General features: G+C 36.1%; 2 protein-coding genes across 17 annotated transcripts in view; both read right to left on the minus strand.

Annotated features, from left to right (window-relative positions):
- The window catches only part of PNISR (PNN interacting serine and arginine rich protein), a 28,205-nt gene extending 13,137 nt beyond the window's left edge, over nucleotides 1-15,068 (minus strand). For 4 of the 10 annotated variants that reach the window (XR_009605138.3, XR_009605140.3, XR_009605139.1 and 1 more), the window contains exons 1-6: nucleotides 14,936-15,068; nucleotides 8,185-8,264; nucleotides 5,738-5,857; nucleotides 4,066-4,254; nucleotides 2,464-2,687; nucleotides 798-969 (exon numbers count right to left, since the gene is read on the minus strand). Coding sequence is in view for 7 of the 10 variants with exons in the window: in XM_060616242.1 (XP_060472225.1) it covers nucleotides 798-969; nucleotides 2,464-2,687; nucleotides 4,066-4,254; nucleotides 5,738-5,825 (673 nt within the window). In the remaining 3 variants the exon portion in view is untranslated. Of the gene's footprint in view, nucleotides 1-797; nucleotides 970-2,463; nucleotides 2,688-3,033; nucleotides 3,835-4,065; nucleotides 4,255-5,737; nucleotides 5,858-8,184; nucleotides 8,265-9,126; nucleotides 9,287-14,935 lie in introns of those variants that run through there. The other 6 variants (XM_060616247.3, XM_060616244.2, XM_060616243.1 and 3 more) reach the window with 6 other exon arrangements.
- Nucleotides 15,069-19,641: 4,573 nt separating this feature from the next.
- Nucleotides 19,642-27,967, minus strand: part of USP45 (ubiquitin specific peptidase 45) — a 76,436-nt gene continuing 68,110 nt past the window's right edge. For 5 of the 7 annotated variants that reach the window (XM_078447159.2, XM_078447158.2, XM_078447160.2 and 2 more), the window contains 4 exons: nucleotides 27,778-27,875; nucleotides 26,054-26,140; nucleotides 23,932-24,085; nucleotides 19,644-23,323 (listed from right to left, as the gene is read on the minus strand). In XM_078447159.2, the coding sequence (XP_078303285.1) occupies nucleotides 23,193-23,323; nucleotides 23,932-24,085; nucleotides 26,054-26,140; nucleotides 27,778-27,875 (470 nt within the window). In that variant the 3' untranslated portion in view covers nucleotides 19,644-23,192. Of the gene's footprint in view, nucleotides 23,324-23,931; nucleotides 24,086-26,053; nucleotides 26,141-27,777; nucleotides 27,876-27,967 lie in introns of all 7 variants that reach the window. The other 2 variants (XM_078447163.2, XM_078447164.2) reach the window with 1 other exon arrangement.

Here is a 27,967-nt window from a genome sequence, read left to right on the forward strand (position 1 = left end):
TTTCTAGATACAAAGTTTAAGTTTACAACATGTCATTAGACATAAATTAGTTATACTATATTAAAAATTTAAATCTTCAAGGGCGCCTGGATGGCTCATTCGGTAGAATGTACGACTCTTGATCTCGTGGTTGTGAGTTTAAGCCCCACGTTTAAGCACTAGGCGTCCAACTCCTGATTTCGGCTCAGATCACAATCTCATCTCTTAGTTGTGGGATCAAGCCCCATGTCAGGCTCCGTGCTGGGCATGGAGCCTGGTTAAGATTCTCTCCATCTCTCCCTCTCCCAGGCTCACATTCTCTCTCTCTCATAAAAAGGAAAAAAAAAAAAAAGAAAAAGGAAAAAAGTTATATCTTCTGCCAAAATATTTCTGGCAAGTGAAATAACCAAAGGAAAATTAATCTGGCAGCAGCATATCAGATTAACTGAGAGTGGAAAGAGACCAGAGACAGAGAACAATTAAGAGGTTTTAAAAGGGGAACTGTTCATATACTGGCATAATGTACCAAACTGCCAACACTGAAGAAAATATCAAAATGCAACAGCTATGATAAATTTATTATTCATCACAAAATCTGTAGTTTCAAATAATGATTTTAAAAAAAATATTCAGAACTTTTCATATTTTAGACCATCAACTTTTTTGTAATGTTAAGGGTTATGACTATAAAATGATAGGATTTTAAACTATCAATTCCTAACATATCAGAAGTGTCAGAACAATTTAAGAAAACAAGACATCCTTTATACATGATCAAGAAATCATGCCAATTGTGGTCACTAAACTTAAATAGCTACCAATTTGTGGAGGCTCCTGCTTCACAGGAAGTGCAATAGGTGAACGCTGCCGATCCCTGAATGATGATGGCCTTTCTCTTCGATTCTGGGGAGGTGCTGGAGGTCCTGGAGGTCCTGGTTGCCAATAAGGAGGATGAAATCCACCTTGCGGTGGACCAAAAGCAGCCCCATGCTGAAAGAGTATTGCAGTTTATTTTTCTTCACATTAATACAATATACTCTCTGGGACACACGTGTGTTATGAACTGGGACAGTAGAAATCCATGTGTGCAGCAAATCCAAGAATTCCATGGTTCTAATATCCACCGATATTTCTGTAGCCCCAAGAACTTAGGCTTACTTTTCTTAAGAAAGATAAAGATGTTCTGCCTATGTAAATGCAAAGAGTCATCTAAAATTCAGCTAATACACTATTTTCAATAAATATAGAAAAAGATATATATATGACCTTTTATAAAATAATCCTTCTACTACCATGAAATCAAATGTCAGTTTTTGTATAACTAGAAAATACAGGATGTTTTTTTAAATCAATTCCAACTTATTTCTTATGAACTTTAGTTGTTTCTATAATCTTGCAAGAAATATTATCTATTTAAACAAAATAAAAGTTATGGAATCATTAAATTTTTTTTGCAATTTTCCTATTTTCAGAGGCTTTTCTAATAAGCCCATTGCCAACAGAACTCTGTCTTGTTAGCATGGGGTTTTATCAAGATAATGGGGTGTAAGTAGAAGCTCCCTGCCACTGCATTTCTTCAAAACCAAAACCAAACAAACACTGTCATATCTGTATACTAAGTACGAGTATACACAATAAGTATCTGAATACATATGAATGAGGATTACTGTCTCAAGGTGCATACTGTTTACAATTTATGTCCATTATTAATACAAGTAGTGAAATAATGTCTGAGTTTTTTCAAAATTTTAAATCATGATAGCTCAGTTTATAAGGTAACAACTACAATCAGTTATTTCAAAATGATTATCTAGCACTATAATTTGAGGGTGGACCCTTGGCAGAGTGATTAGAGAAAATAAAGCCCCACATAACGATACTATTTCCCATAGAGTTCTATGTCCCTAGGAATGAATTAGATGCTACAAAGGAAATTATGTACAATTTCATTAACATGTCATGTCAGAATGGAAAAAAAATGACAACACTAGAAAAAGTCATAATTCTATATAGCAGAAGGAAAAAGTCATAATTCTATATAGCAGAAGGAACTGCATTTAGGAAGATGATCTATGTTCTTCATGTATTTTATTCATGTCTTATCCATGATCTATTATTGACAAATAATGTATTCAACTACTGTGCATTTTCTAAACTTTATTCAACATTTAAATATACCATTTTGAAATTATAAATTAGAAAACAAAACATCATATAGCTATTGCACTTACACATTTTTCTTTTTATCCAAATTTTTCCCTAACGATCCTTTATATCATTCTCCTAAGCATATCAGACACCAGAAAAAAAAAAAATCTAATGATTTTAATACTCAAAAATTGAGAATTTTTCTGAGACATAATATGTGCTTATCTGTACAAGACTGAAAAGTGAAACACAGATCTTAGGTACTCTTGATGAGACACTTCCAAAGAATGGATTACGTGCACATCTACAATATTAAAGCAACAAAATATCTTTCACCTGATAGTCAAACTGGTTCACTGGCCCCACTGCAAAATTATCGGGTGGTCCACCAAAGTTGTGATTGTTCTGGTTAAATATATGCCTGTTGTCAGGGGCAAATTCCCCACTGTCCTGACTGTTGCTGTCTTCGGAAGGAGGAACAATGTCCATTGGGCCTGGTGTTGGTGGCATCCATGGCTGATCTGGAGGGGGGTGTGGGGGCTGCTGATGCATTCCCCATTCTATTTAGGATTTAGGCATAAAAACATTCAACAGGGGGTTATAACAACATCACAAATTTTTAAGATCTCAAGAAAGATTTTTCAGCAAAGAAACAGATTTAAAAATTTATGACTTCTTGGGTCAAATTCCTCTTGTATATCTTAAAAATAAGCAATTAAACTAGTAAATAATTCAAATGAACTAACTCCACTCTAATTCATATCCTAAACATATAGAAATCAAATGACCAAAATTATTTTTAATAATGTAACAAAATCCAAAGCATTTTTTTTTGTTGACTTTTTCTATTTCTGTCCAGTAACAATACCATAAAAAATAACACCTTGAGATTTTATATATAATATCTTTCTTGCATGAACACATTTATCCTCACAACATCCCTGTGAGGTAGGGAGAAATCAGGTATTATCTTTGCCAATTTCAGGAGGGAAAACTGAGGCACACAGAGGTTAATCACCTGCCCAGGTCACAAAGAAAACCAGTAGAATAAAGTTGGGGAGTAGGAATGCCAGGGTGAGTCATTTATAAACTAGAACTTGGGAACCAAAACATTTTCAAACTTGGGGAAATTTGGTGTAGCTTCAAGAAAACTAGAAATAAACTACCTCAGAGTATCAAAGATTAGAATATTCATTATTCTTTTAAAAGTGATGTTAGAGGATCACTTCCTGAGTTTTCCATTCTTACACTGAGAAACAATAAGAAGTATTAATAGGGAAAGGGAGGTTAAAACTTCATCATCAGCATACTCAAATGTAAGATTCCTCTATAAATATTTTCAAGTGACTATTCAAAATAATAACACAAGACATGGAAAACTGAATTAGCATCAAGAAATCTAAATCATACTGTGAAGTAAAAAAGCAAATGAACAAACAAAAAAATAAAACATATAAAAACTTATGGAAGATCTTCACTATCTGGAAAAAAAAAGGAAAGAAAAAGATGGGTGGATGGTAGGGGCAGAGTATATTTGACAGACTAATTTGTCACTTAGTGACACAATATTTCTTTAATTAGAGGCTAGACATGTTTTGCTCTGCCAGTGCTGCTTCTGAAAAGGCCAGAGGTTGCAACAGAGAGACATAGAATGCTCTCTTCCCTAGATGCCAAGTGAGGTTTCCAGTGTTCCCAGCCCCTGTCAGCCTAGGAATGAAGAACCAAGAAAAGAATCAAACTGAGTGCCACAATGCTAGCAGATTGAGTACAGAATAATTTTAACCACAAAATTTCAAGGTCAAATCTAAATGAAACTGCCTATTCTTTAAGGAGCATCAATTTCAAGAAGTCATAAAACTAAGCAAATTAAACAATTTATTTAATCCTCATTTTATTTTAAAAATAGTCCTAAAATCCAGATAACATGAAACAACAAACCTGGTTGCCACATTCTGTTAAAGTTTGAATCCCCTTGAAAACTCCCATGATTGTTTGGACCAGATTCCATTGTAGGCATATCTTGTCCATTTGGCATCATTCCTGGTGGTTGTTCTACCATACTTTGCTGCCCTGAAGCTTCTCTTTGAGCAATCCAAGCTTGAGCCAATGCAGCCCAGTCAATCTGACCTAACACAATTGAACACAGCAGAAGTTACCATTCAGAATGTAAGAGCTAAAAGAATAGTGCCTCTATGTAAAACTAGTATCTCAGTTATTCCTTACTAGAGTTTTTAAATATTACAGATTTTAAATATTAAATTGGTTATGGCTGAAAGGATGCTTAGAAAACAACCCACATTCAGGTTACAAAATAATAGAAGACTTCTGGAAAACAATGCCACAAAATCACTCTTAACTGGCTTCTAATATTAACTCATAAGAAATTTATCCCCTGTACCTTAGTTTATGGAGTCTTTTAAAAGTCTTCTTTCCTTCTTGTTTTTTTTTTTTTTTTTTTTAATTACTATAAAAACAAATGATCAAACTCACGAATTTCTTCCTCAAACATATCCTATCCAGGCCCACAATGGATCCTGTAGACTTAGGATGAATACAACTATCTATCTCTGCTCATCCTCACAGTCACCCTTTAGCTAAGGCTCCCTTCTCTAGTCAAAATACATCTTCTTAGCAACTTCTTAGCCATTCTTTACTCAAAATGTATTGCCTCACTATCTTAAAGGTCCTCTTCCTTCTCCAATATCTATGCTTAACATTTTAAGATCTAATATTATTAATAAAGGAAACAAAGTAGAGTAAGACAGTTTTTCACATTGCAGGAAAGATTAAATAGGTATTCTCATACATTTTGGTGGAAACATAGGCTGGCATAAACCATGTGGAGCTGAACCTGGGCAGTGTGTATCCAAAACTTTTCAAATGAGCTGACAGTGGTATAACAAACCTAGTTCCTGGATTTTTTTTTCTTCAGAAAATAACTGGACATGTAACAATGCAATGATATGTATACAAAATTATGATAATTATTTCAAAAAGTACAAAGCTACAATCATCCAAAAGTGATTTACTAATTTATAGTACTATAATAGAATGTTATGTAGCTATTAAAAAAAGAAATAGAATCAGATTAACCCAGTAAAGGCAGGACAGTGGAAGAGGTCTTATCAATGAAGCAAAACTGGCCATGAGTTAACAACTATGAAAGCTAAGTAATAAAAAGGGGCTCCCTCACTCTTTTCCACATCCATATATGCTTGAAATATTCCATAATAAAAAGAAAAATTTAAATGATATATATAGCATACCTTCAGTTGACTATGAGCTACGTAATGAACAACAGAAGTATGCTTTACTTAAGCAACACATTTAAGGAAGATTTTCCTCTTTCTTTAGAAAAATAAGAACTAAATCAGTTTTAAAAATGTATAATCTTCATAAAGCTTTCTACTCTTTGAGGAAGTCTTCTAAAGAAAAATTCATTCCCTAATATGTATGCTATGGCAGTATTATTTATGAGACAAGATTATATTTTGGTCATAAAACGATCCAATAAACCAATTCCAATTCCATTTGCCTTAATCCCATCACCTATCTCCCACTCATCTCTATCTCCCCTTTCCCAATTTCCAAATTCAACTGATTTCCTTACTTGGATCTTGCTGGTGCTGGAACGACTGCATCCACTGTTGTTGGTTCAAGGGCCATTGCTGCCAAGGCTGTCCTCCTTGATCCCACATCCTGACTTTTTAAAATATATTTGATTTTCTATCTTCAACAAAATAAACAATTTAAAAATGAGAATCACAGTTAATTTTAAAAGCTCACACATCAGAAATTATTATATGATGATACATTTATGTTATCAGAGCTCTAAAATTCTGGTCAGTAGTTTACCAAAGGGAAGTGGAATTTTTAGATTGGCAAGCAAGAGTATAAAATTTAAATTTTTTAATTTTTTTTTTTAACATTTATTTATTTTTGAGACAGAGAGAGAGCATGAACAGGGGAGGGTCAGAGGAAGAGGGAGACATAGAATCTGAAACAGGCTCCAGGCCCTGAGCTGTCAGCACAGAGCCTGACACGGGGCTCGAACCCACAGACCGCGAGATCAGGACCTGAGCCGAAGTCAGACGCTTAACCGACTGAGACACCAAGGCGCCCCAAGAGTATAAAATTTAATGTTAATGGTGGCAAGCATGGCTCTAATCAACTCAGCTCAACAAGATGGGAAAAATATCTATTTTTTTCCCAATACAGACCTCTGGAAATAGTTATTTATTTTAAAGATTATACGAAGGGGCGCCTGGGTGGCTTAGTTGGTTAAGTGTCTGACTCTTGGTTTCAGCTCAGGTCATGATCTCAGTCTGTAGGATCAAGCCCTGCATATGGCGCTGCACTGACAGGGGGGGCCTGCTTGGGATTCTCTCTCCCCCACTCTGCCCTCCTCCACACACCCAGACGCTCTTTCTCTCAAAAAATAAATAAATAAAACATAAAAAAATAATAAAGATTATAAGAAAAAAAGTGATTTAATCTCTTCCCAACCAAAACTCCCTAAAATGGGTAACCAAACAGCTCTAGCTGTTGAAGGAAAACTCTTCCTTATAATTAGAGCTAATGAACACAGAAGTAGAATAAATTCAGAAAATTACTATATTGCCAAATCTAATGAAACAACTGATTCAGGAAATCTGACAAGTTGATGGGAAGTCACAAATTCAAAGGTTGCTCAAATACCACCCCTACAGACTATTAGTTGCCTCTTCATGAGACACAATATTATATCTCCAAATCACTCTGAATATTTTCTCCAAAAATGTTTAATGGAGTCCAACTGAGCTTTTGGATCTAATTCTACTATAAAGAAATTAAAGGGGGGGCGCCTGGGTGGCTCAGTCGGTTAAGCGGCCGACTTCAGCTCAGGTCATGATCTCACGGTCTGTGAGTTCGAGCCCCGCGTCGGGCTTTGTGCTGACTGCTCAGAGCCTGGAGCCTGTTTCAGATTCTGTGTCTCCCTCTCTCTCTGACCCTCCCCCATTCATTCTCTGTCTCTCTCTCTGTCTCAAAAATAAATAAAACGTTAAAAAATTTAAAAAAAAAAAAAAAAATTAAAGGGAACAAAAGAATGACATAAACAGTATCAAAAGAAACAACTTGACAAATCCAGAAAGTCAGATAGGTCTACAAGAGCAGATTTCTTAACATTTAAATGCCATGGAAAAGAAAGGGAGAGCGCATATGTGTTAATAACTGTTAAATCTACATGATGTGCAGGGCGGGGGGTGCGGGCATCACACTAGTCTACTAGTCTACTTTTCTCTAAACTAATTTAAAAACTTTCATAATAAAAAGTTTAAAATTCCTACAAGTCTAATACAGCTGTACTTTATCCAACACTGACATACAACCCCTTTTAAGAACCATTGATATGCATGGCAAACAGGATGTGTTTCTTCATTTTTGTACCCTAAGGCTTAGCATAGAGGCATTAAATAAATTTTTACTAACTGAATTTTTCTAGAATGACCCTTTCCTCTATTCTAAAAATAAAACAATAGCAAGCCTTAGCACTGCGGGATCAAAAAAAACCTAAGAAAGCCAGATAAGAAGGAAGTAAGAGACACCCACTCAAATAGGACAACTAGCTGTTACAATTCAGTCTCTTAAAAGAGTTTGCAGCATTCACACAATGTCATATAGTTCTATCAATGTCAGATCCTGACCTTTCAAGTAAAGAACACTGTAAATTAGAAAAGATGCATTCCTTTGTTACCTTGATTTCCTTACAGTCAAGTGCACTTGACTTCTAGTCACAGAATACAGTCTATAATAATGGCATCATTAGAATATGCTAAATAGCACCACACCTGAGGCCAACAACAGACTTGAGTATCAATTCCAAGCTGCATATGCTTCTTTTTCTAATCTCTTCAGATTTTCTTTCCTCTCTCCTTTTTCCCTCTCTTTTTCAACTATACCTTTAAACATTTTAAAAGCTAAATTACTTATTAGAATCCTTTACAACTTTAATTAAAAGGTAACAAATAAATAAAGAGGAACCCCCCAGAAGAAATACCAACTGCTATTTTGACTAACCTCAGAGGTTCACCTTCTGTTTAAAATTTGGGTTGATTCAGACTACAGCTTGGAAGCATAGCAGCAAGATTACTTATGCCCTGAGGGGGGAAAAAAAAAGAGTATATGTTTACTCTTAGATTATGAAGAGTTACTAGAATTAATAAAATTCTAGAGATGCAACATAAAAGTGTGATCACCTCTAAATTAATTTGGAGCTTTTCCTCCCATTAACTTTATAATGAGAAACTACCAATTTAAAGTTAAGGGAAATAGGTACATCACAAATGACAAAGCTTTTTAAAATTTTTTCCCTTTCAAATAAGTATCTTTTTATTTACTTGAACAATTCATTAGTATAAAATAATGTCAAACAATTTAGGGATTGTCATATATGTTGAGAAAAAAGGAAACATTTGAAAAGTCTCATTCACCTGACATTAACTTAAATGGCACAAGTAACAAAATGCATTAATTTAGGTTTTCTATAGAATTCTAAGTTTAAAATTAACACCAGCAAGGTTATTCCCATTAGATCAACAGCTTTTTAAAGTTGATAGAAAGTCAAATCTATTCACCTTTTTATCTCCCATAAGGGACAGGACAGCCTTTTGCATACATCAGTCTCTAAATACCAACTGCAAAAATGAATAGTCTCTAGCTCCTTCTAATACAGCAAAGCTGTTGTATTTATGAGAACCAAAAAGCTGTTGTAAGCATGGCTTGCTGTGTTTTCCAAAGCTGTAAATGGTATATGAAAACTCAATGCACAGATTTTTCTGTCATAGGTTATAAACTCATACAATGTAGGCATCATAACTAGCTCTATATACTCACTACTAGAGTTGCAAATAGATGTGCCCTTAAACCACTTTCATGATGAAAATGATCCGTGCTGACTCCCAACCATCATTTCCAATACACAGATTTACTTCTCTAGAAATCAAAGTTGCTTTCACTTACTCATGTTTAATGGTTGTCATGAACAACTTTTCAGTTCTCCTTTTAAGGCCAGTAACCTGGATTTCAGAGCACAAGCTCTTTTCATGATGCCCACCTAAACCACTCACCAGCTGTATGAACATGGGCAAATTAACCACTGTCTAATTCTTGGTTTTCACATCTGTAAAATGGAGGACATAAATAAGTGTTCACCTCATTGAGGATTAAATGAGAAACACATGAAAACTCAGCAAGGGTGCCTGGGTGGCTCAGTTGGTTAAGTGTCCGACTGGCTCAGGTCATGATCTTGCGGTTCAGGGGTTTGAGCCCTGCATCAGACTCTGCTGACAGCTCAGAGCCTGGAGCCTGCTTCAGATTGTGTCTCCCCCTCTCTCTGTCCCTCCCCACCTTGTGCTTGCTCGCTCATGCTCTCTCTCTGTCTCAAAAATAAACAAATATTAAAGAAAACTCAGCAAAGCAGTCTTCAAAAAGTAGAGCTTAATACCACCATCAACACTTTCTCAGTATCTCAGTATCATTTCCGAGAGCACTCCTCAAGTTTACAACCGGGGGCAGGCAAAGGGGTTGGCAATCAAGCCAAGCCATTTCTACTCAACTCTCTTTTTCTTCTTTGAAAGTAACCTGAGGTATCTTCGGAAAAAAATTTTTTTTCAAAAAAAATCTTCTTGTCCCTCCCTCTCACAGTATCATTGAGTGAAGCTTTAAAAAAGAAAAAAAGGAACTTCAGTTTTCCCATGCACAAAAAGTTTTTACTTGTGTATTTTCAAGAGTTTGATTTGTATTACTTGTAGCCATTTGTATTTGTTAAAACCAGCCACTTCTACTTTTACTATGTTTTCCAAAGCTTCTTGCCCCCAAAGATTTTATGGAAGCTACTATTCAAATACAGTGTTTGATACACTTAGGCTTAGAAAAATACAGAGATGTGAAATTGTGAGAAGCAGAACAGCATAAAAATACAGCAAAGAAAGTGACAATAAAAGTCAAGGAATTAAGAAGTTAGGAGGTATTTGATAAAATGCTTCAATGAAATCTGCAGTTGAAAAACTTGGCTACAGAAGATGAGTATTGAACGAGGGGGTGGGTAAAACACCAGCAATTCCACGACTTAAACCATGGATGAGTATACTCAACATGTAACCCCAGCCCCTGCAGCATGTTTGTAACAGTGAACATCTGCTTTTACTGTCATTCAAAGGGCAATGGGTGAAATACAAGAGAACCATACAGTGGACTGCTATTCAGCCATTACAATGAGTAAGATAGACTTTTATAGGCTGACATATATTGATACACAAATTATATTAAGCAGTGAAACAAATTATGTGATACAACATGAATAATGATGCTGCTTGAGGTTTTTTCTTATTAAGAATGAAATTTAGTATAGAAAATCCCTAAATTACAAAAATGCTTAAAAACTAGTAGGCTCTGGGAAGTGAAAATAGATCAGGAAATTCTGATTGTCTTATATCTGTGTTCTTTGAATTATTTTACCATAGTGTGTGTTTTTAAAAATACATATATAGATTTTTAAAAGATACAAAAAAAAAAAAATCAAAGGAAGGTGATCAGCACAGTCCATAATGACAGCTATATACAGGCAATAAGCACTACACATGTAATAGAACTGTGAGACTTTGGGCAAATTACCTGACCTCTGTCTCATTTTCTTATGAAGGATTTGGGAGTAAATTTCTATAATCTAGTCCAAAAAGGGTTTCTCCAGTCATGAGAATAAAATTTAGAGTTACACTGAATTTTGTAAAGGGACAGATTTTAAGAAAAGACTTAGTATACTCAAATATCTAATATAAACTTTTATATATGTTTCAGCATCTGGCACAATGCTTGATAAAGGGTTTCATTAATTATCTGATTAAAGAACAAGATTATAAGTGATTTGATGGCAAGGATTTAGAAACCCCACACTTTCTTCATCTTCACCATAAAATCTTCTTTACTAACTAATCAACATAACAAATGAAAAATCTAGAAAACATAAGGAATGTGAAGGCACATATGGCAATAATAAAAAAAGATGTCCTATACTTTCAGTACGGTTCAATGAAACAACACTGCCTTATACCATTAAAAATTACATTTACAGATTGGTTTAACAATGATTTGGAAAATACTGATAACTGTTAAAGATGAGTGATAAGTACACTAGAGTTCACTACACTCTACTTTTGCACTGTTTGAAGATTTCCATGATGATAACCTAAAGATGATGCGGTGTACATATTACAGAGACTTACAATGAATATTCGCTGTTTTTTTTTTTCATGGCTTGTACAAGATCTTTTGAGGGCAGAGTCTTACAATTACATGAATTCTCCATAGTGCTTTGCCCATATTAAGTTGTGAAATTACTTTACTCATTCACTGAAATTTCTTATCAAGTAAAAACACTAATATTCAAGGATGAAAAGAACATTCTAACACTGCTACTCTGATCTGATAACATCAAAAGCCAATTCCAATTTATTTGCCCTTCCTTTAGCCTTAATTTTAAAGATCCTTAGGCTCAACTTCTCAGATTTGGAAAATATGATTATAGATCTCAGGCTGCAAGCCTTTCCCTTCATGGGGCTAAATTACCTGTTATTTCCTTGTCAACAATTGGGATTTAGGAAAAACAGAAAGATCAATAACAACGGTTTGCCATCAGAGCATCCAAGTTATCACATATGGCTGGAAAAATCTAGTTTATGACCATGACCAGTGTTACAGATTGAATTGTGCCCCCTTAGAAAGATTATGTTTTAGTCCTATCCTCACTTCCATAAACTATCAATGTGACCTTATCTGGAAATAGGATAGCTGCAGATGTATTCAAGATGTGAGGTCATACTGGCTTAATGTAGGTCCTAATCCAGTGACTGGTGTTTTTATTAGAGACACAGATACACACGGAGAACACCATGCGACCACAGAAGCGGAGACTGAAGTGATGTGTCTATAGCCAAGGAAAGCCTAGGATTGCTGAGAGCCACTAGAAGCTAGGATGAGGCAAGGAGGGATCTTCCCCTAAAGCAGGGTTGGAGGGTTGAGGGTGGAGCGAGCAAGCAAGCATGGCCCTGTAGAAAACTTTATTTCAGACTTCCAGCCCAGAGAACTGTGAAAGAATAAATTTCTGTTGTTTTAGGTCACTCAGTTTATGATAATTTATTACAGTATCCCTAAGAAACTAATACAACCTGAAATGGCATCGTTTATCTTTTCCATTTCTTAGATAACTCTATATTAGAACACTTGTTGCTAAGATTCTTAAAATTACTTGTTTAAGTGACAGTCATTAATATTTGCAAAAGTCCTCTCATAAACTAACAGATGAATGAGAATGAAAATGTAGTATCTGTTTTAAAGTACTTAAGCATCAATTGCAAAATCAAAGAGATATAGAAACACATCTATCCTTTAGTGCATATGGTAAAATGTTTCTCAGATCACACACACAGTTTAGAAACCACAAAATGCAACAATCCTTTTCTCCCCTGCCACGTCACTGCATATCAGATGACTGACCTCAATGCCAAAAAGAATTCATCTGTTCAATTCAGGTTAGGTGGAAATGGCCCTAGCAGAGGCTAACGTTGTAATCATTTGAAATTTAGTAAAACAAATTTTGCTATTTGATGGGACATGCATTTTAGGATATACTGAAATGCTCTGCCACTTGCAGATAAAAAGAGGCACTCAAAAAAAATTGGAGAATTGGATAGTTTGGTTATAGATACCAAAAAAAAAAAAAAAAAAAAAAAAAAAAAAAAAGGATGGAGGCATGTCATAGTAGACAATTAAAAGAGCTCCCAATGTCCAAAACTGAAACAATCTGAGCAACAAAATAAAGTAACGATGGATTTTAAGACAACTTATGACACAAATATCTATGTGTCCACACTGATATAAACAAATGATTAAATATGCAGGGACAGACAAATCATTCATGCAGAAGCATTCCAACTAAATTAGGTGGATACTACATCCTAAAAAGGAGGGAGAACATCGCTCTCCACTCCTCAAGTACAGATTGTGCAAAAGGACTTCCTTCCAATGAGTACAGTATGGAAAGGAGGGGGTTGTTAGGGAAGAGGAACTTTACAGTGGAGAAACTTGACAAACACCACCTCAAGCAGGTGACTGAGGTGATTTTTCACATTCATATTACATACCCTTGATAGGATGTGATGAAAAAGGCACTGCTCCTCTGTAATCTTCCTTTCCAAAACCCCTAACATCAGTCTGATCATGAGAAAAACATCAAATTCCAACCGCAGGGAACTCTATTATATACCTGACCAGTGAGCCTCAAAACTGTCCAACTTACGGTACCAGTTTGCTAGGGCTGCCATAACAAAGTACCATAGACTGGGTAGCTTAAAGAACAGAAATTTATTTCCTCATCCTCCCGGAGACTAGAAATCCAAGATGGAAACGTCAGCAGGGTTGATTTATTTCGAAGGCCTCTCTCTCTGGCTTATAGTTGGCTGTCTTCTCTCTATGTCTTTATATGGTCTTCCCTCTGTGTCCTAACCTCGTCTTATAAGATCACCAGTCATAACAGATTAGGGCCTACCCTATTGACTTCACTTTACTTTTTTAAAGACCCTATTTCCACAAATGGCTATATCTGAGATACTGAGGTTAGGACTTCAATATATAAACTTTGGAGGGACACAATTCAACCTGTTACAGTCATCAAAAACTAAGAAAGCCTGAGAAACTATCACAACTAAAAGAAGGCTGAGGACACATGACAACTAAATGTCATATAGTATCCTAAATGGAATCATGAGCCAGAAAAAAACATTAGGTTAAAACTTAGGAAATACAAAGAAACTACAATAATAATAATGTTAATAATGTGTCAATATTGGTCCATTAATTCTAACAAATGCATCATACTGATGCATATTAATAATAAAGAAACTGTATAAGGCAGGAGTGTTTTTATAGGAATTCAGTACTATCTGCTCAATTTTTCTGTAAATCAAAAACTTTTAAAAAATAAAATCTGTTCATTTTTTTTAAAAAATATGGTCTCATGAACATCTCCAAAGAACCGATTTACTATTACTATCCCTACAGCCCCACGACAGTCCTACAGGTGAATCTTTACTGTTCAAATTTATTTTTATTTTTGCTTTGCGGCACTCAAGTCACACATTCCAAGTTTATTTTGCTCTTCTGTAAGTTAACCACCAACAACCAAACTCTCGAGTGCTCATGATGTTCAGATGACAATAATATCCACCACAATACATCTGAAATGTTGGATACTACTCTTTCCCTCTTGAAGCTTAACACACAAAGTCCTTCGCTGGATAAAAACAAGAAAAATACAAACTAGGGAACCTAACTGGAGTTAACAGGACGCATGTGCCCTGACCGCGCCTGCGTAGTCGGAACTGCACAGCGCAAAAGGTCCAGGTCCGGGCCCCAGCCTCCTCCGCCCCCTTGCACCCCCCTCCCCATAAGGGGGTTCCCACTGCGCACGCGCAGTGCTTAACGGCCGGTCAGGAGCCCAACAATTAGTCCCTTCTGATCCGAGAGAAAACTCTCAGAGTTATAGGAAGAAGTCGTGAGTGTTCTCTTTAATAACAACATTTCCTCTTCACTGAGAGCACCGATCCAATTCACCAAATCGGGCGGACACCGCCTCTTTAAGGAGATGAGGTTCCAGCAGTCGCGCCAAGCAGCGTACGCAGCTTACGTGTTTAAGTTAATCTACCTTCGCCACGGAAACCAAGAAGGCTGTGATGGCCGGGCAAGTCCCCACGCCTAATTGTTTCCCACCACTTACCCACTCTGGTTCCGGAACCCCGTTGTCGCCACAGTTCCTGTAATACCTCTCCAAACCTTTCGATGCTTCTACTTCTTCACGAACAAGACAAGATGGCGCCTGATTGGTTGCACCCGGAAGTGAATAATAATAACATCCGCTTGTCATCTGAAGCCATGTTGTCCCCCATCCTGGTCTTTCAGCACGTGACTATACCCCGTTAATTTGTCTCGGTGCCATTTTTGTTTTGGGCAAAACCACCGGGACTTCTTAGTCAACATCGTGCAAGTGTCTGAACATCCCTGTAGGTTACCTCTTAATTGAGCCAGGCTCAACTCATTTTCATCTTTACAGTGGGCAGACAGCCAGGAGCTTACGTGTTCAGTACAGAACGCCCTCAATTTTTTTTTTTTTTTTTTTTTTTTTTTACTTTAGCAACGGATCCTCTTTCAAGGGGCAGTATATTCTCCCAGCAACGTTTTCGCTTCGGAAAAGGGAGGCTGAATTCGCTGCGCTACTTTCACACTACGGCGGGGCGTCAGGGTCAAACTGAACCAACTACGGCGTGTTGCTCGGCCGTAGAGAGCGGCACTTCAGGCTGGCCAGGCTCTGGTCGGAAGTTCTCGAGTTCTCCAGACTTCGGTATTTACAGAACGTCTCTGAGGGTTCCGCTTCGGGCAGACCGGCCGTTAGTGAAGTGCCCAGTCTGGATGGTAGCGACTGCAGAGACCTTAACTGAACCCGCGGCGGCTGGTCTTTGTTAACCTCAAAACTTCGCGCCCCCTTCTGGCGACACTGGCTGAGCTATACGTCTCCCAGCTAGTCCCGATATTTTCCTTCTTTACCCGTAACCCTTAGGGAAAAGTGGGGCTATCCGTTTCTGTCCTGTTGGTCATTTCTCTGGACTACAAGATGGCCTCCCGTAAGGATTTCTGCAATGCATTTCCTCGAATAGAATACTTTGCACGATGTTTTAATACGAACGACGTTAAAGTATCAAAAGTATCAATTTCCAGGCTAGGAGCTAAAAATCACAAGGAAAGCGAAAGTATTACGAAGATACAGTATTTACTTCTCAACTAAATCTTGGAAAGTGCCTTTCTAGAGAGTAACTAGAAACTTTTGCCGGACTCAAGAGTGAACCAAGTTGTTTCATTGGGAATTGTGCAAGCAAAAAAAAAAAAAAAAAAGCAAATTGCAAGAGAAATAAAATTATGTACATATAGATGGGTAAAGAAGATAAATATAGATGTGAAATATACATACTATTTGTATGAAACTCAGTCTTCCTTAATAGAACACTTGAAACCTAGATACTCCTGGATCAGCAGAAGGAAGTCCTCAATAGCTAAAGATATGCTGGTCCTCGAATCCACATGGCCTTTGAAATAAAATTTTATCTTGGAAGAAACGCTTACAAATAATTACTTGGCAACACCATGTGAGTGCATGAAGATACTACAGGAAGCAAAAGAAAAGCTCCATTCTTTTAGCCCTTTTCCCCAATTTCCACTTAGCACAAACAAGTCTACACACACTACGGATTTTTTAAATCACTTAAGAAATAAAAGACATGATACTACATGTTACCAGTTGTTACCACTGCTTTTGCTCTGATTTTATTACCCAGATTTTTTGCATAGGGCCTGATACTCAAGTATGTTTCTTTGAGAAACGTTCTAATCAGAGAAACTTCTTTATGAAACCTCATTGCCCTACTTAAAGTTTCATATGTTCTTAACTTCCTGTAATCTATTTCTCTAGTTAAAAATTGAAGCAATTTTCTGGTATGGTTCCTCCCACCCCATCTCTGCTAATCAGCCAGTCAGCATACTGCTTATCATACAAGAATTCTTGAATTTGTCAAATGAGCGAATATTTTGAACAACCCCAATATAGGTCAATCATTTTGGAAACCCATTGCCAAATAAAGATAATTATTAAATATCTCATATTTTGTTCCTTGTGCCACCTTAAGACGTTCTCTCAAATCACTTTTGGCCAAACCAGGAAAGGAGTTTCATAGTCCCATTTCCCTTTCCCTCACCACTATTTGGGATTTCCCTGTAATGTTATGACCTGAAGGAGATAACACACATATATATGTATTCCAACACCAAACTTTCTCGGAATGTATTTTTGTGGTTAAAGTGTCTGTCTGAGGGGTGCTTGGGTGGCTCAGTCGGTTGAGCATCTGACGACAGCTCAGGTCATGATCTCAAGGTACCGTTTGTGAGTAGGAGCACAGTGTCAGAATCAGTGCTGAGAGTTCACAGCCTGGAGTCTTCTTCAGATTCTGTGTCTCCCTCTCTCTGCCCATCCCCTGCTCATGCTCTGTGTCTCCCTCTCAAAAACAAACATTAACAATTTTTTTATAAAAAAAAGTGTCTGTTTGAGCAGCTGTCATGTATATGATCTGCTTCAGTCTGGTTATTCTGCACCTTGATCAGAAAGTGCTGAAGCAGCCACCATCTTGCCAGTCCTGGCAATCTGCTATTTATGACTAACAGATTAGCAGACATTGTAAATTACTTTTTAAATTAATTTTCCCTGTTTGCACTATATGAAGTAGAAAATTCAAAGGGAGGATATGTTCATGTTAGTACTTTGTATTAGTACTTGTGGAATCAAGTTAGCCTTAAGGTTAAGTGGAAAAGTTAAATGAGATGTGGAAAAGATACAGAATTAGGAAGTATTCCTATCATTCAAGATATGAATCTTTAAGTTCTTTAAGAATCTTTAACTTAACACTTTAAGTTCCATATAGCATCCATCTTAACATTTAAGAATAAAATTATTTAAAGCTATGGTATATACATATAATAGACTATTACTTAGCTTTAGAAAGGAATGGAACTCTGATACATATTACCACACTGGTGAACTCTGAAAAGATTATGCTAAGTGAAACAAGACAGCCCTTGGGAGACTTACTCTTTCTTACTTATCCTACCCATCCCTCTTTGCAATTAGGCAGGGCCATGTGACTACTTCTGGCCGATGGGCTGTGAGTGACACATCCAAGATGAATTTAACGGCTGGTGCAAGAATTTTAATGCTCTCTTCCCCTGCTAGAGTGGAGACCTGGTGTTAAAATGATAGAACCACCTGATAAAAGCCTGGATTACAAAACCACCAGTTAGAGGGGAGCCTGGGTGGCTCAGTCGGTTAAGCGTCCAACTTCACTTTAGGTCATGATCTCGCAGCTCATGAGTTTGCTTTCCATTGGGCTCTGGCTGACAGCTTGGAGCCTGGAGCCTGCTTCTTGTTCTGTGTCTCCTTCTTTCTCTCTGCCCCTCCCCTGCTCACACTCTGTCTCTCTCTCAAAAATAAACATTAAAAAAGATTTTTTTTTTTGAATCACCAGTTGGAAAATAGTTGCCTGTGCAGATTGCCCAGATTCATGGAAGACTTTGGGTGAGGAAGAAATAAACTTTTGTTGTGTTAAGCCATTGGGATGTGGAGTTATTTGTTACTGCAGCAAAATCTACACTATCCTGATACATATTGGAACACAAACATTTTGGATAATTCTGCTTGAGTGCAACTTAAAAAATGTATGAAAATAGCTTCAGGGAGGTCCATGAAACTCTGAAATTACATACAAAAATCTTCAGTATATATTTTTCTGAGATACCTGTCAAGATTTCCCTTCCTAGCCCCTACACTGCCATTAGCAAAAATGATGACAGGCCCCAGAATTAAAACCTTCCTTCTCCCCCTACTCATAGCTTCCCTTCGGGACTATCAGGACTAATATCATAACACATTTTATCCCTAGAACATCTTTCATCCACAGACCTTAACTTCCATATGACTCTGTAGGTAATGTTACTTTTCTCCATATCATTGATTATTTGATATATCTTTTCTTTATTCTTTTACTTCCTGGGGTACCTGGGTGGCTCAGTGGTTTAGCCACCAACTCTTGATTTGGGCTCAGATCATGATCTCATGGTTGTGGGATAGAGCCCCAATGGGCTCTATGCTGACAGCACAGGGCCTGCTTGGGATCTCTCTGCCCTTCTCCGCCCCCTCAAAATAAACTTTAAAATGTCTATTTCCTTACTTCTCAGATTTCTGTCTCTTGTGTTCAGTGCTGTATTTCCAAATGCGTACCACACAGAAGGTATTCAAAAAATAATCAAATTATTGAACAAATGAAAGATGGTCTATTGCTTTCATCATAATCTCAAAGAGTTTCATAACCCAAAAATGTTTAAATTCAAAATAGGCAAACCAAATATATCCTAATAAATTTTCCTGTCTAAATAATCCAAACATTTTGAGAAACATATGAAAGGATCAAGACCCACCCTTGGTAAGTATAGAAATTAGAGGGAAAATGACCTAAAATAAGATTTTGCTCTGAAATAATTTCTAAAATAGGAAGGATTTTTTTTTTTAATTTTTTTTAATGTTTACTTATTTTTGACAGAGAGAGAGAGAGAGAGACGGAGCATGAGCGGGGGAGGGGCAGAGAGAGAGGGAGACACAGAATCCGAAACAGGCTCCAGGCTCTGAGTCCGACGCGGGGCTTGAACTCACAGACTGCGAGATCATGACCTGAGCTGAAGTCGGACGCTCAAACCGACTGAGCCACCCAGGCGTCCCGTAGGAAGGATATTTTGAATATAGCTAAGTTAGCAAATACACTGCTGATAAATAAAATATTATCGATAATGTGCACTGCAAAAACTCCAGGACCAATTGTGAAACATAAAGAATTTAATATTTATTATGCATTTTTATAAAGTAACATCAAAATAATGCTCAGTAAGTTACATAGTTATTTTCTAAAAACACCGCAAAAAAAAGTATAGATAAAACACTAGGAATGCTATATAACCAGCATTACTCAAAATTAAAAATATAGCCAACTATCTTTTAAACAAATCTGAATTGATTTCTACATGAACCAAAATATTTTCATATCTAAAAATAGTCTTTCTTAATGCACTAGATAATATCTAAAGGCTCAATTTTATTGCACATAACGTATTTAGTTTAGGCTTATTTGATCAGGTAACGTGCAGACAAGTCATGAATATGAATTTAGAAAAAGTAGACAGAATGTTATTTTGTACTATAAAAATTAGATGAAGGTGATACATTCTACAGTAATCTTCAGGAAATTTTATTCAGCTATTGTTTAAAATTACTGGCTAACTTCACCACATATGTGAGCTAAGAGCTGTCATATTTGGTAAGTTTTGTTGGAACATTCAAAACAAGAAAACAGGAATCAACTACTCTTAGGACTGACACCAACTACTACTCTTCCTGCCACCCAGAAAGGTGGGTTTTCACATCTGTTTTAAAACATTAAATAACAAAATCTTAAATACAGACATATATTTGGTTATGTCAAAAATATTCACATAATTGGCACATAATCAAAATTTTACCATTTTAAACAGGAAAAACCAGGGGAAACTGGGGTTAGACATACCCTGTAAACCATTTTCTAAATAGAGCTAATGAAATTTCTGTTTTACATCTGACACTCATTTGGCCAAACACTATGGTAGTTGTTTTGAGACTCTGTAAACATTTCTCACTTATTTGTATGGTGTCCTGAGGTCATCTAGAAACTATTGTTATTACAGTAGCTTTACAATTCAGTAACCCTGCAGATGTGCATTCAGAATCTTCAGAATAAACGTGTAGGCCCATGTGTAACTTAACATACTTTCTCTATTACAAATCTATCTTTAGGAAATTCTTAGGTATCAAAATAAAATTTATTTGGTTACCAGCAGACCCTGAAAAATATTTATAAACTCTAGGCCATAAAAAAATAGGTTTCAGACTTAGCGCTTTTACCATGAAATGAAAATAAAGTATCGTCTTTGCATGTTACTTCTGGAATAATGTCTAAAACATACAGAGGCCTCTCCATTTTAAAACGTTAAAATAGTGTCAGCACAGTGCCTGACCCATAGCAGGTGTTCAAAAAATACCTACTTAATGATTAAATGTGAAGTTAAGCATAAAAACTACCACAGCACTTGAGTACCCAGGTAATATTCTGAAGCTACAATGTATCTCAATGAAAAGTCAGTCTTTACTGGTACTCAGAATAAAGCTCAATAGGTCTCCTCTTTGATAAATACAGCACTGGTGCATTTCTTGGCATCCTATTAACGAAAAGAGGACAAGGCACTTTCCCTGATTCTTGCCCTCGGCAACCATTTACCATCTCTGACTTGGCTATGTAAGGGATGAAACCAACAAGCAACAGAAAAGAACGCTCTTGTTTCTTTCCTATCCTTTTCATCTTTCTTTCCTTCTTTCTTTCTCTCCTTTTCTCTTGTCTATCTCTCTATCAATGAAACAAGAAGCTAGTGACCACCTAATGGAAAACATATGCCTCATAATGGTATCTTTACTTTTGGGGGAAGGGATAGTAATTGTCATTACCAGTATGGCTAACTTGAATAAAGAGATTTAACACATATTTTCCACAAAAAAATTCACTGCTCTGGTACTGAAAACTTCAATGTTAATGGATTATGATTAAACATAAAACTCTGTTTAATTTAGACAGTATAAACTGATTTTTACAGGACACAACCTGAGTTTGCAGATTAATTCATAAAGCTATATTTCTCCATCACTTCAAGTTAAAAATCAAGAAAATACTACTACTGGAATTTCAATGCCCAAAAAATAGAATTTGTGCAATGACATTTTTAAGCTCTGAGTTTTGTATATTATTACCATCTTTAACACTAATCACAGTTCCACTCATTTATATATGAAAAGGCAGCACCGGTGAACTTAATGTTATATATACTTAAATGTTAAGAAGGGGCAGAGGCTTGGTTAAATATTTCCACACATAATCTACAGCTACTATTCCTATCCTTCCTTCCCAAGAGGAGAGTGAACTAGAACTAGGCACTTAGCCAGTAGCTGCCTGTAGTATGATTTGTTGGCACTAATAATTAGGATGCTTGAACCATGCAGTTATGTATTTTGATTCAGTAATGTCAGACCCGAGTGGCCATTACTTTTTAAAATTTTAAGTCTAAGTAATAGTAATATTTTCATGCCAAGTTTTGACAGCTTAATAACTTGTATTCTGGGGTGGAGGGTGAACTACCGCATTTTTGCTATTGTTTATTTAAAATCTGAAATGCCAACCTTATACCCCATTACAATAAAAGCTAACCTCACTTGAATTTATTAATGATGCTTGTTGAAGACAGAGAAAAGTGATCTCAAACCCAAAACCACAATTAATACTTACTGACCTACAGAACTAGAAAATGTATTATATTCCCCTGTCAAGTATAATGACAATATAATTCTCTATCATTTACAAATATAATTTGGTAATTTATATTTCAAAAGTATCCAATGATCCCATATGGATTAAAAACTTCTATTTACCAATTCTGCATGTTACAATGATCAATAATTACATTTTGACCTTGGCTAATTATATGCAAATTTTCCTTAACTCCATCATGAATAGGCTGCAAATAATATGTTGATATCTTTCAATATTTTTCTAGTTCTCAAAACCTCAATAAGCTAATCAAGAATTTATTTGTAAACCCCTATTACTGAAGCTACAGTGGGATCTTTAAATGGTTGAACCACATAAAATAAGACAAGGTCACTATGCCTACTGTGTAAGTGTATGTTATAGCAATGTTTCCCACATAGTGGTATACATACATGGCTAGACAGCCCTGAGGTGATTTTCAGTGGAGTGCTACATGAATGAACAATTTTTCTTCAGTAGTTATATATTTATTTTAATGCTTATTAGAAAAAACAAAACTAGCACATAGAATGTGGAATATGCTCAAAACAAGGCTATGTTTAAAAATGTAACGCTAAATAATAAGGTTAAAAATAACCAGTAAACAGTACATACAGATGAAATGGTATGTGACTAACATTTGGTAAACACTGTTTTAAGGAACAATTTGATTGGCCAGCATTATTTCTGAATTCTCATAGTAATAAGCCACATTATAAGGGGGTTTCCTCTAATACCGCAGATTCTGGTTTTTTTCCAGGACAAATTTTTCTTTAAAAACATGTGTACACATTTATTTTAAGAATATACATTCGAAAGCACTGAGTAAATTTAATTTACTTTAAAAGGATTTGCCAAAAATGGTAAAAATCTCCAAGGGCATTTGAGGGACATCTATTCCTACAGAAAAGACTACAAAGGCACATTGCATATTATGTTATCATTGCAGCATTTGAACAAAAGTGATCTAAATAATCATTACCATTAATTATTAACAAATAATTATAATATTCTTTCATAAAAAAGAAGGTATGCTTGTGCACTAAGTGCTCTTGATTCTGGAACCACTTGCACGTAAGTGTCACTAACATGGACCCATTGGTCTGCCGATTCACTGTCAGGTTCTTTCAAATCTAACGAAACAAAAAGAAGTATAATTTTACAATAAGTATGTTTTTGCTCTACATTCTAAACAACAACACATTCATCACACAAACTGTATTTACCTAACGCTAGATCTTATTGTGTATGTTTCTTCTTGTGTTAAACATCTTCCAAAATGAACTTTCAAAGCATTAATATAGTATCACTTCACTTTATCTAGTGAAATATTAAACTTTTAGATATTTATTTGCTCAAGGAAAAGAATCATTCTCACTGAAATAGAAAGAAAGAAAAAACAAAACAAAACAAAGAAAGTTTGCTGATCCATAAGCAAAGCCTGCAAATTTTCAACCCCAACTCTATTCTGAGGACCTGGTAGGTCTTCAGAATCTTTTGGTGTTGTGTTGTGTTAAATAAAATGCCACTACACACAATGACTTAACACCCTGAAGAAGGGTACAGTCTTAGGATATTTAAAGTTCTGTAAGATTATCTAAGTACTGTTAAAGATATTCCTCACCTAACTTTAACAAAGCGAATCCACTGGAGGTAATCCATGAAACAGCTTACCTCTTCCAGGAAAGGAAGAATAAAATTCATTTGTTTTTAAGAACAACGTAAACTTAGGATGGCATACCGGGTACATTTTTCTTTCCAGTGATATGCTCCAATAATTTCCTGGAGGGCGCTCTCACTTTCACATAAGCCGTGTAGTGACCTCCTCTCATTGAGCCACTGTGTTCCACTACGCCATAGAGACCATAGAGAACTTTATCTCCCACATTTACATTCTTTTAGACAAAGAAAAAACTGAAATTAGTAATATCTAGTGAAATATTATAAAAAGGAAAATTAAGTCAAACGTATGTCCTGCTTAAACTAAGGAAAATGCATTGTTAAAACTACAATGAGATATGTTTCCACATGTATTAGATTGGCAAAATGCAAAAGTCTGACAACATTCTCTGTTGGCCGGGCTGTGAGGAAAAGAGCTCTCATACACATTGCATGTGGAACGCAAAGGGGTACAACCTCTATGCAGATGTATTTCCTGTAATCTAGTGAAATCACAAAGGCATTACTCTTGGATTTATCAGTCCTCTTAAAGGTTTCTATCTCACAAGCACGTAGGAAAAACATAAAAAGATATGTTACTGACTAATCATTATTTTGACTATTAACTGCAGGAATATTTGTAATACCAAAAAACTGGAAGAGCACCTGGATGGCTCAGCCAGTTAAGCATCCAACTTGATTTCAGCTCAGGTCATGATCTCACTGTTTTGGGATCAAGCCCCATGTTGGGCTCCATGCTAGCTCAGCATGGAGGCTGCTTAAGATTCTCTCTCTCCCTCTGCCCCTCTCCCCTGCTCACTCGCTCTCTAAAAAGATATTTGCCTTTAAAACAAAACAAAACTGGAGACATGGGGATATAATGCACAGTACAGGGAATATAGTTAATAACACAGTAACAACTTTGTACGGTGACAGAAGGTAGCTAGATTTATTGTGATCACTTTGTAAAGTTGAACCACTAAATTATATACCTGAAAATAATGTAATATTGTATGTCAACTACACTTCGATTAGAAATAAACTGGGGGACTCCTGGGTGGCTCAGTCAGTTAAGCATCGGACTCTTGATTTCGCCTCAGGTCATGATCTCACAGTTGGTGAGATCGAGCCTGGCCTTGGGCTCGCTAACAGTGTGAAGCCTGCTTGGGATTCTCTCCTCTCTTTCTGTCCCTCCCCTTGCTCTCTCTTTCAAACAAAGACTTAAAAAAATAAAATTAACCTGGAATAAACCCAAATAAATGGGTCCCCATTAAATTGGGGACCGGCTGAATAAATTATGATGCAGTGACACAACAGAGTGCTACGTTGCTTGAAAAATGCAGTGCAGACTATCTCAAAAAACTGCTATGAAATAATCTCCGGGGTATGTTAATAAGGTAGAAAAGGGCACTTGCGTGGGTCCGTTAAGCGTCTGACTTCGGCTCAGGTCATGATCTCACAGTTTCTGAGTTCGAGCCCCGCATCAGGCTCTGTACTGACAGCTCAGAGCCTGGAGCCTGCTTCAGATTATGTGTCTCCCTCTCTCTCTCTGCCCCTTTCCTGCTCATGCTGTATCTCTCTCTATCTCTGTTTCTCTCTCAAAAAATAAATAAATGTTAAAGCTAGGCCCCAGACTATTTGGGAATACTCATTAAAAAAAATAATAATAAGGTAGAGAAAAGGACACATATCATAAGCTGTGATTATTTAAGACTGAAGGTGCACATATACATACCTATCTGCTTATATTTTTAAAAATTACGGAAGAATAAATAATTTTTAAATGGTTATCTATAAAGAGAGGGAAGAAACAAGTGGAATGAACATGGAGAAAAGCTACCCTTGTTTGAATTTACCTTGTTTTATACATTGATCTGACTTTGGAATTATGTATTTTATGTAATGATTAAAAAAATTTTTTTTAATTTAAGTTAAAATTTAAAAGCAATCCCTAAAATGAAAATATAAAAAATTAAACAAGTGAATAATATATTCCAGTTGGCAGCATAATCATTTAGAGAGAAACCACCAGAGTCACGTCAAACGAGGAGCCAACTTGAAGTGGCTTTCAGTAGCCAATTATAGAACAATTAAACTAATACATTAGGCCACGAATAAAAAGGGAGGAAGGGAGGAAAGAATGGCCTAATAATTTTAAGCATATTATTTGCAAGTCAATTAAACATCTTAATAACATACTATACCTTACAAGTAGCAGAACAGAATGGTGCCAAGTCAAGAATAAGTGGAAAATCGACATGTCTGTTTACTTTTCGAAGATTCAAGCCAGCCTTAAAAAGACCAAAAGAACAATTTTTTAATGCAACAAACTTAATTCATCTACATCACTGTTTGTTAATAAAACCAAAAGAGGAATGCTAGAAGTCAATTTTTTTAATAGCTATGAAAACTTGACTAATGAATAGCCCAAGACCTATAGATCAGTTTTGGACTAGTCACTAGTCTATAAATACTTCCTTTTGAGGGCATGAATTCTTTCTATAAGTTCCTAAATTGAGATGCAAATACCAAATATAAAATAACTGTGGTATATCATGAAATTAGCGTCTAAGATCTAACATGCCTCTATCTTGCTCACACAGAGTAACTGCACATAGAGACTCTTCATTAAAGGCATTCTGATACACCTGCTTGTGCTCTCCATGGCCATTTCATTTCCCCTGAGTTTATACAATCCTGGCTGTAGAAAATCAAGAATTTAATCTTTCAGTGGATACAGATGGGGGTGTAGAGAAAAATCTCTTCCTGCCCACCTGTAGACCACCTGAAATGTTGCAGATACATAATCAAAGCTCCTAATCTTTTCCCTTGAGATTTTTTTCATGGGTTTCATACTTAGAAAATTGTCCACCCAGGGGTCAGGTTAATATTCATTTAAGTTTTCTTCTGGTCTTCTGATGATTTGTTTTATACAGTTAAATATTTATCTGAAAACAATATTGATATATGGTATAGAGGGAAGCTTTATATTTTTATTTCAGCTATTTTCCCTAAATCTGTTATTGAATAATCCACCCCCCGGGATACCTGGCTGGCTTAGTCAGAAGAGCATGTGACTCTTAATTTCTGGGTCGTGAGTTCGAGCCCCATACTGGGTGTAGAGATTACTTACAAATAAACTTAAAAGAAATAATCCACCTGCTTCCCAACTGATTTGAGATTCTTCCTTTACCATAACAAAAAAGCTTTAAATAGTACTCATGTTTTATTTGACAATTTTGACCATACCGTTTTAATTACCATAGTTTCATTTTTAAATTGATATCACAAAAACTACCCATTCTAACTTTTCCTAAACTGTTTTACCACTTTAACTTATTTATTCTTTCAGAGAAACTTTAAAATCATTATATCAAATGCAAAACAAAACAAGACAAGGCATTGGATTAAAACTTACAGAGAAAACCCTGACACATTAAAACATTTAGGCTCCCTCTCACTATAGAGTCCCTACAGAGGTGAGATCTGCCTTGCAGTCCTTTTTGCATTTAGTCCAAGCCCACTCACCCCTACCATTAGGATCATGAGAGTTCAGAGAGCTATGTGTACGTGGCTATTTCCCTGCTTCTAATGATTCTTAATAAATCCTATTTTTCATTCTCTCCCTCTCTCTCTCTCTCTCTCTGTGTCTCTCTCTCTCTCTCTCTCTCTCACACACACACACACACACACACACACTCCCTTAGCTTCCTAACACATAAACTGCCAAATACAGTATTATGAATTAAACAATTTTAATTAGAAAAGTCTTGTAAACTATTACCACTGAAAAAGCAGGTAAATCCCACATGACAAATTTTGAACTAAATAAATTACTGTCTAATCCTTGATAGCAATTTACATGATGTAGAAGGGCTCTGCGAAATATATGATAAAGTTACTACAGTGCTACTATAGGGTCTTTTACCTGATGGAATCTTTTAAGATGGAGAATTAGGTTTGCTGGAATAGCAGAAATGAGCAATTGCTTCCTGGCATTAGTATAAACCCCTTCTGCTTTCTTTTCTGTATAAAATATAATAATTTATTTATAAAATTCCATTTTATACATCATGTACCACATAATATAGTAAACATTTATAAAGGAGCATCCTACC

The sequence above is a fragment of the Panthera onca genome, chromosome B2, assembly GCF_046562875.1.
Source record: "Panthera onca isolate mPanOnc1 chromosome B2, mPanOnc1 haplotype 2, whole genome shotgun sequence".
NCBI classification, from domain to species: domain Eukaryota; kingdom Metazoa; phylum Chordata; class Mammalia; order Carnivora; family Felidae; genus Panthera; species Panthera onca.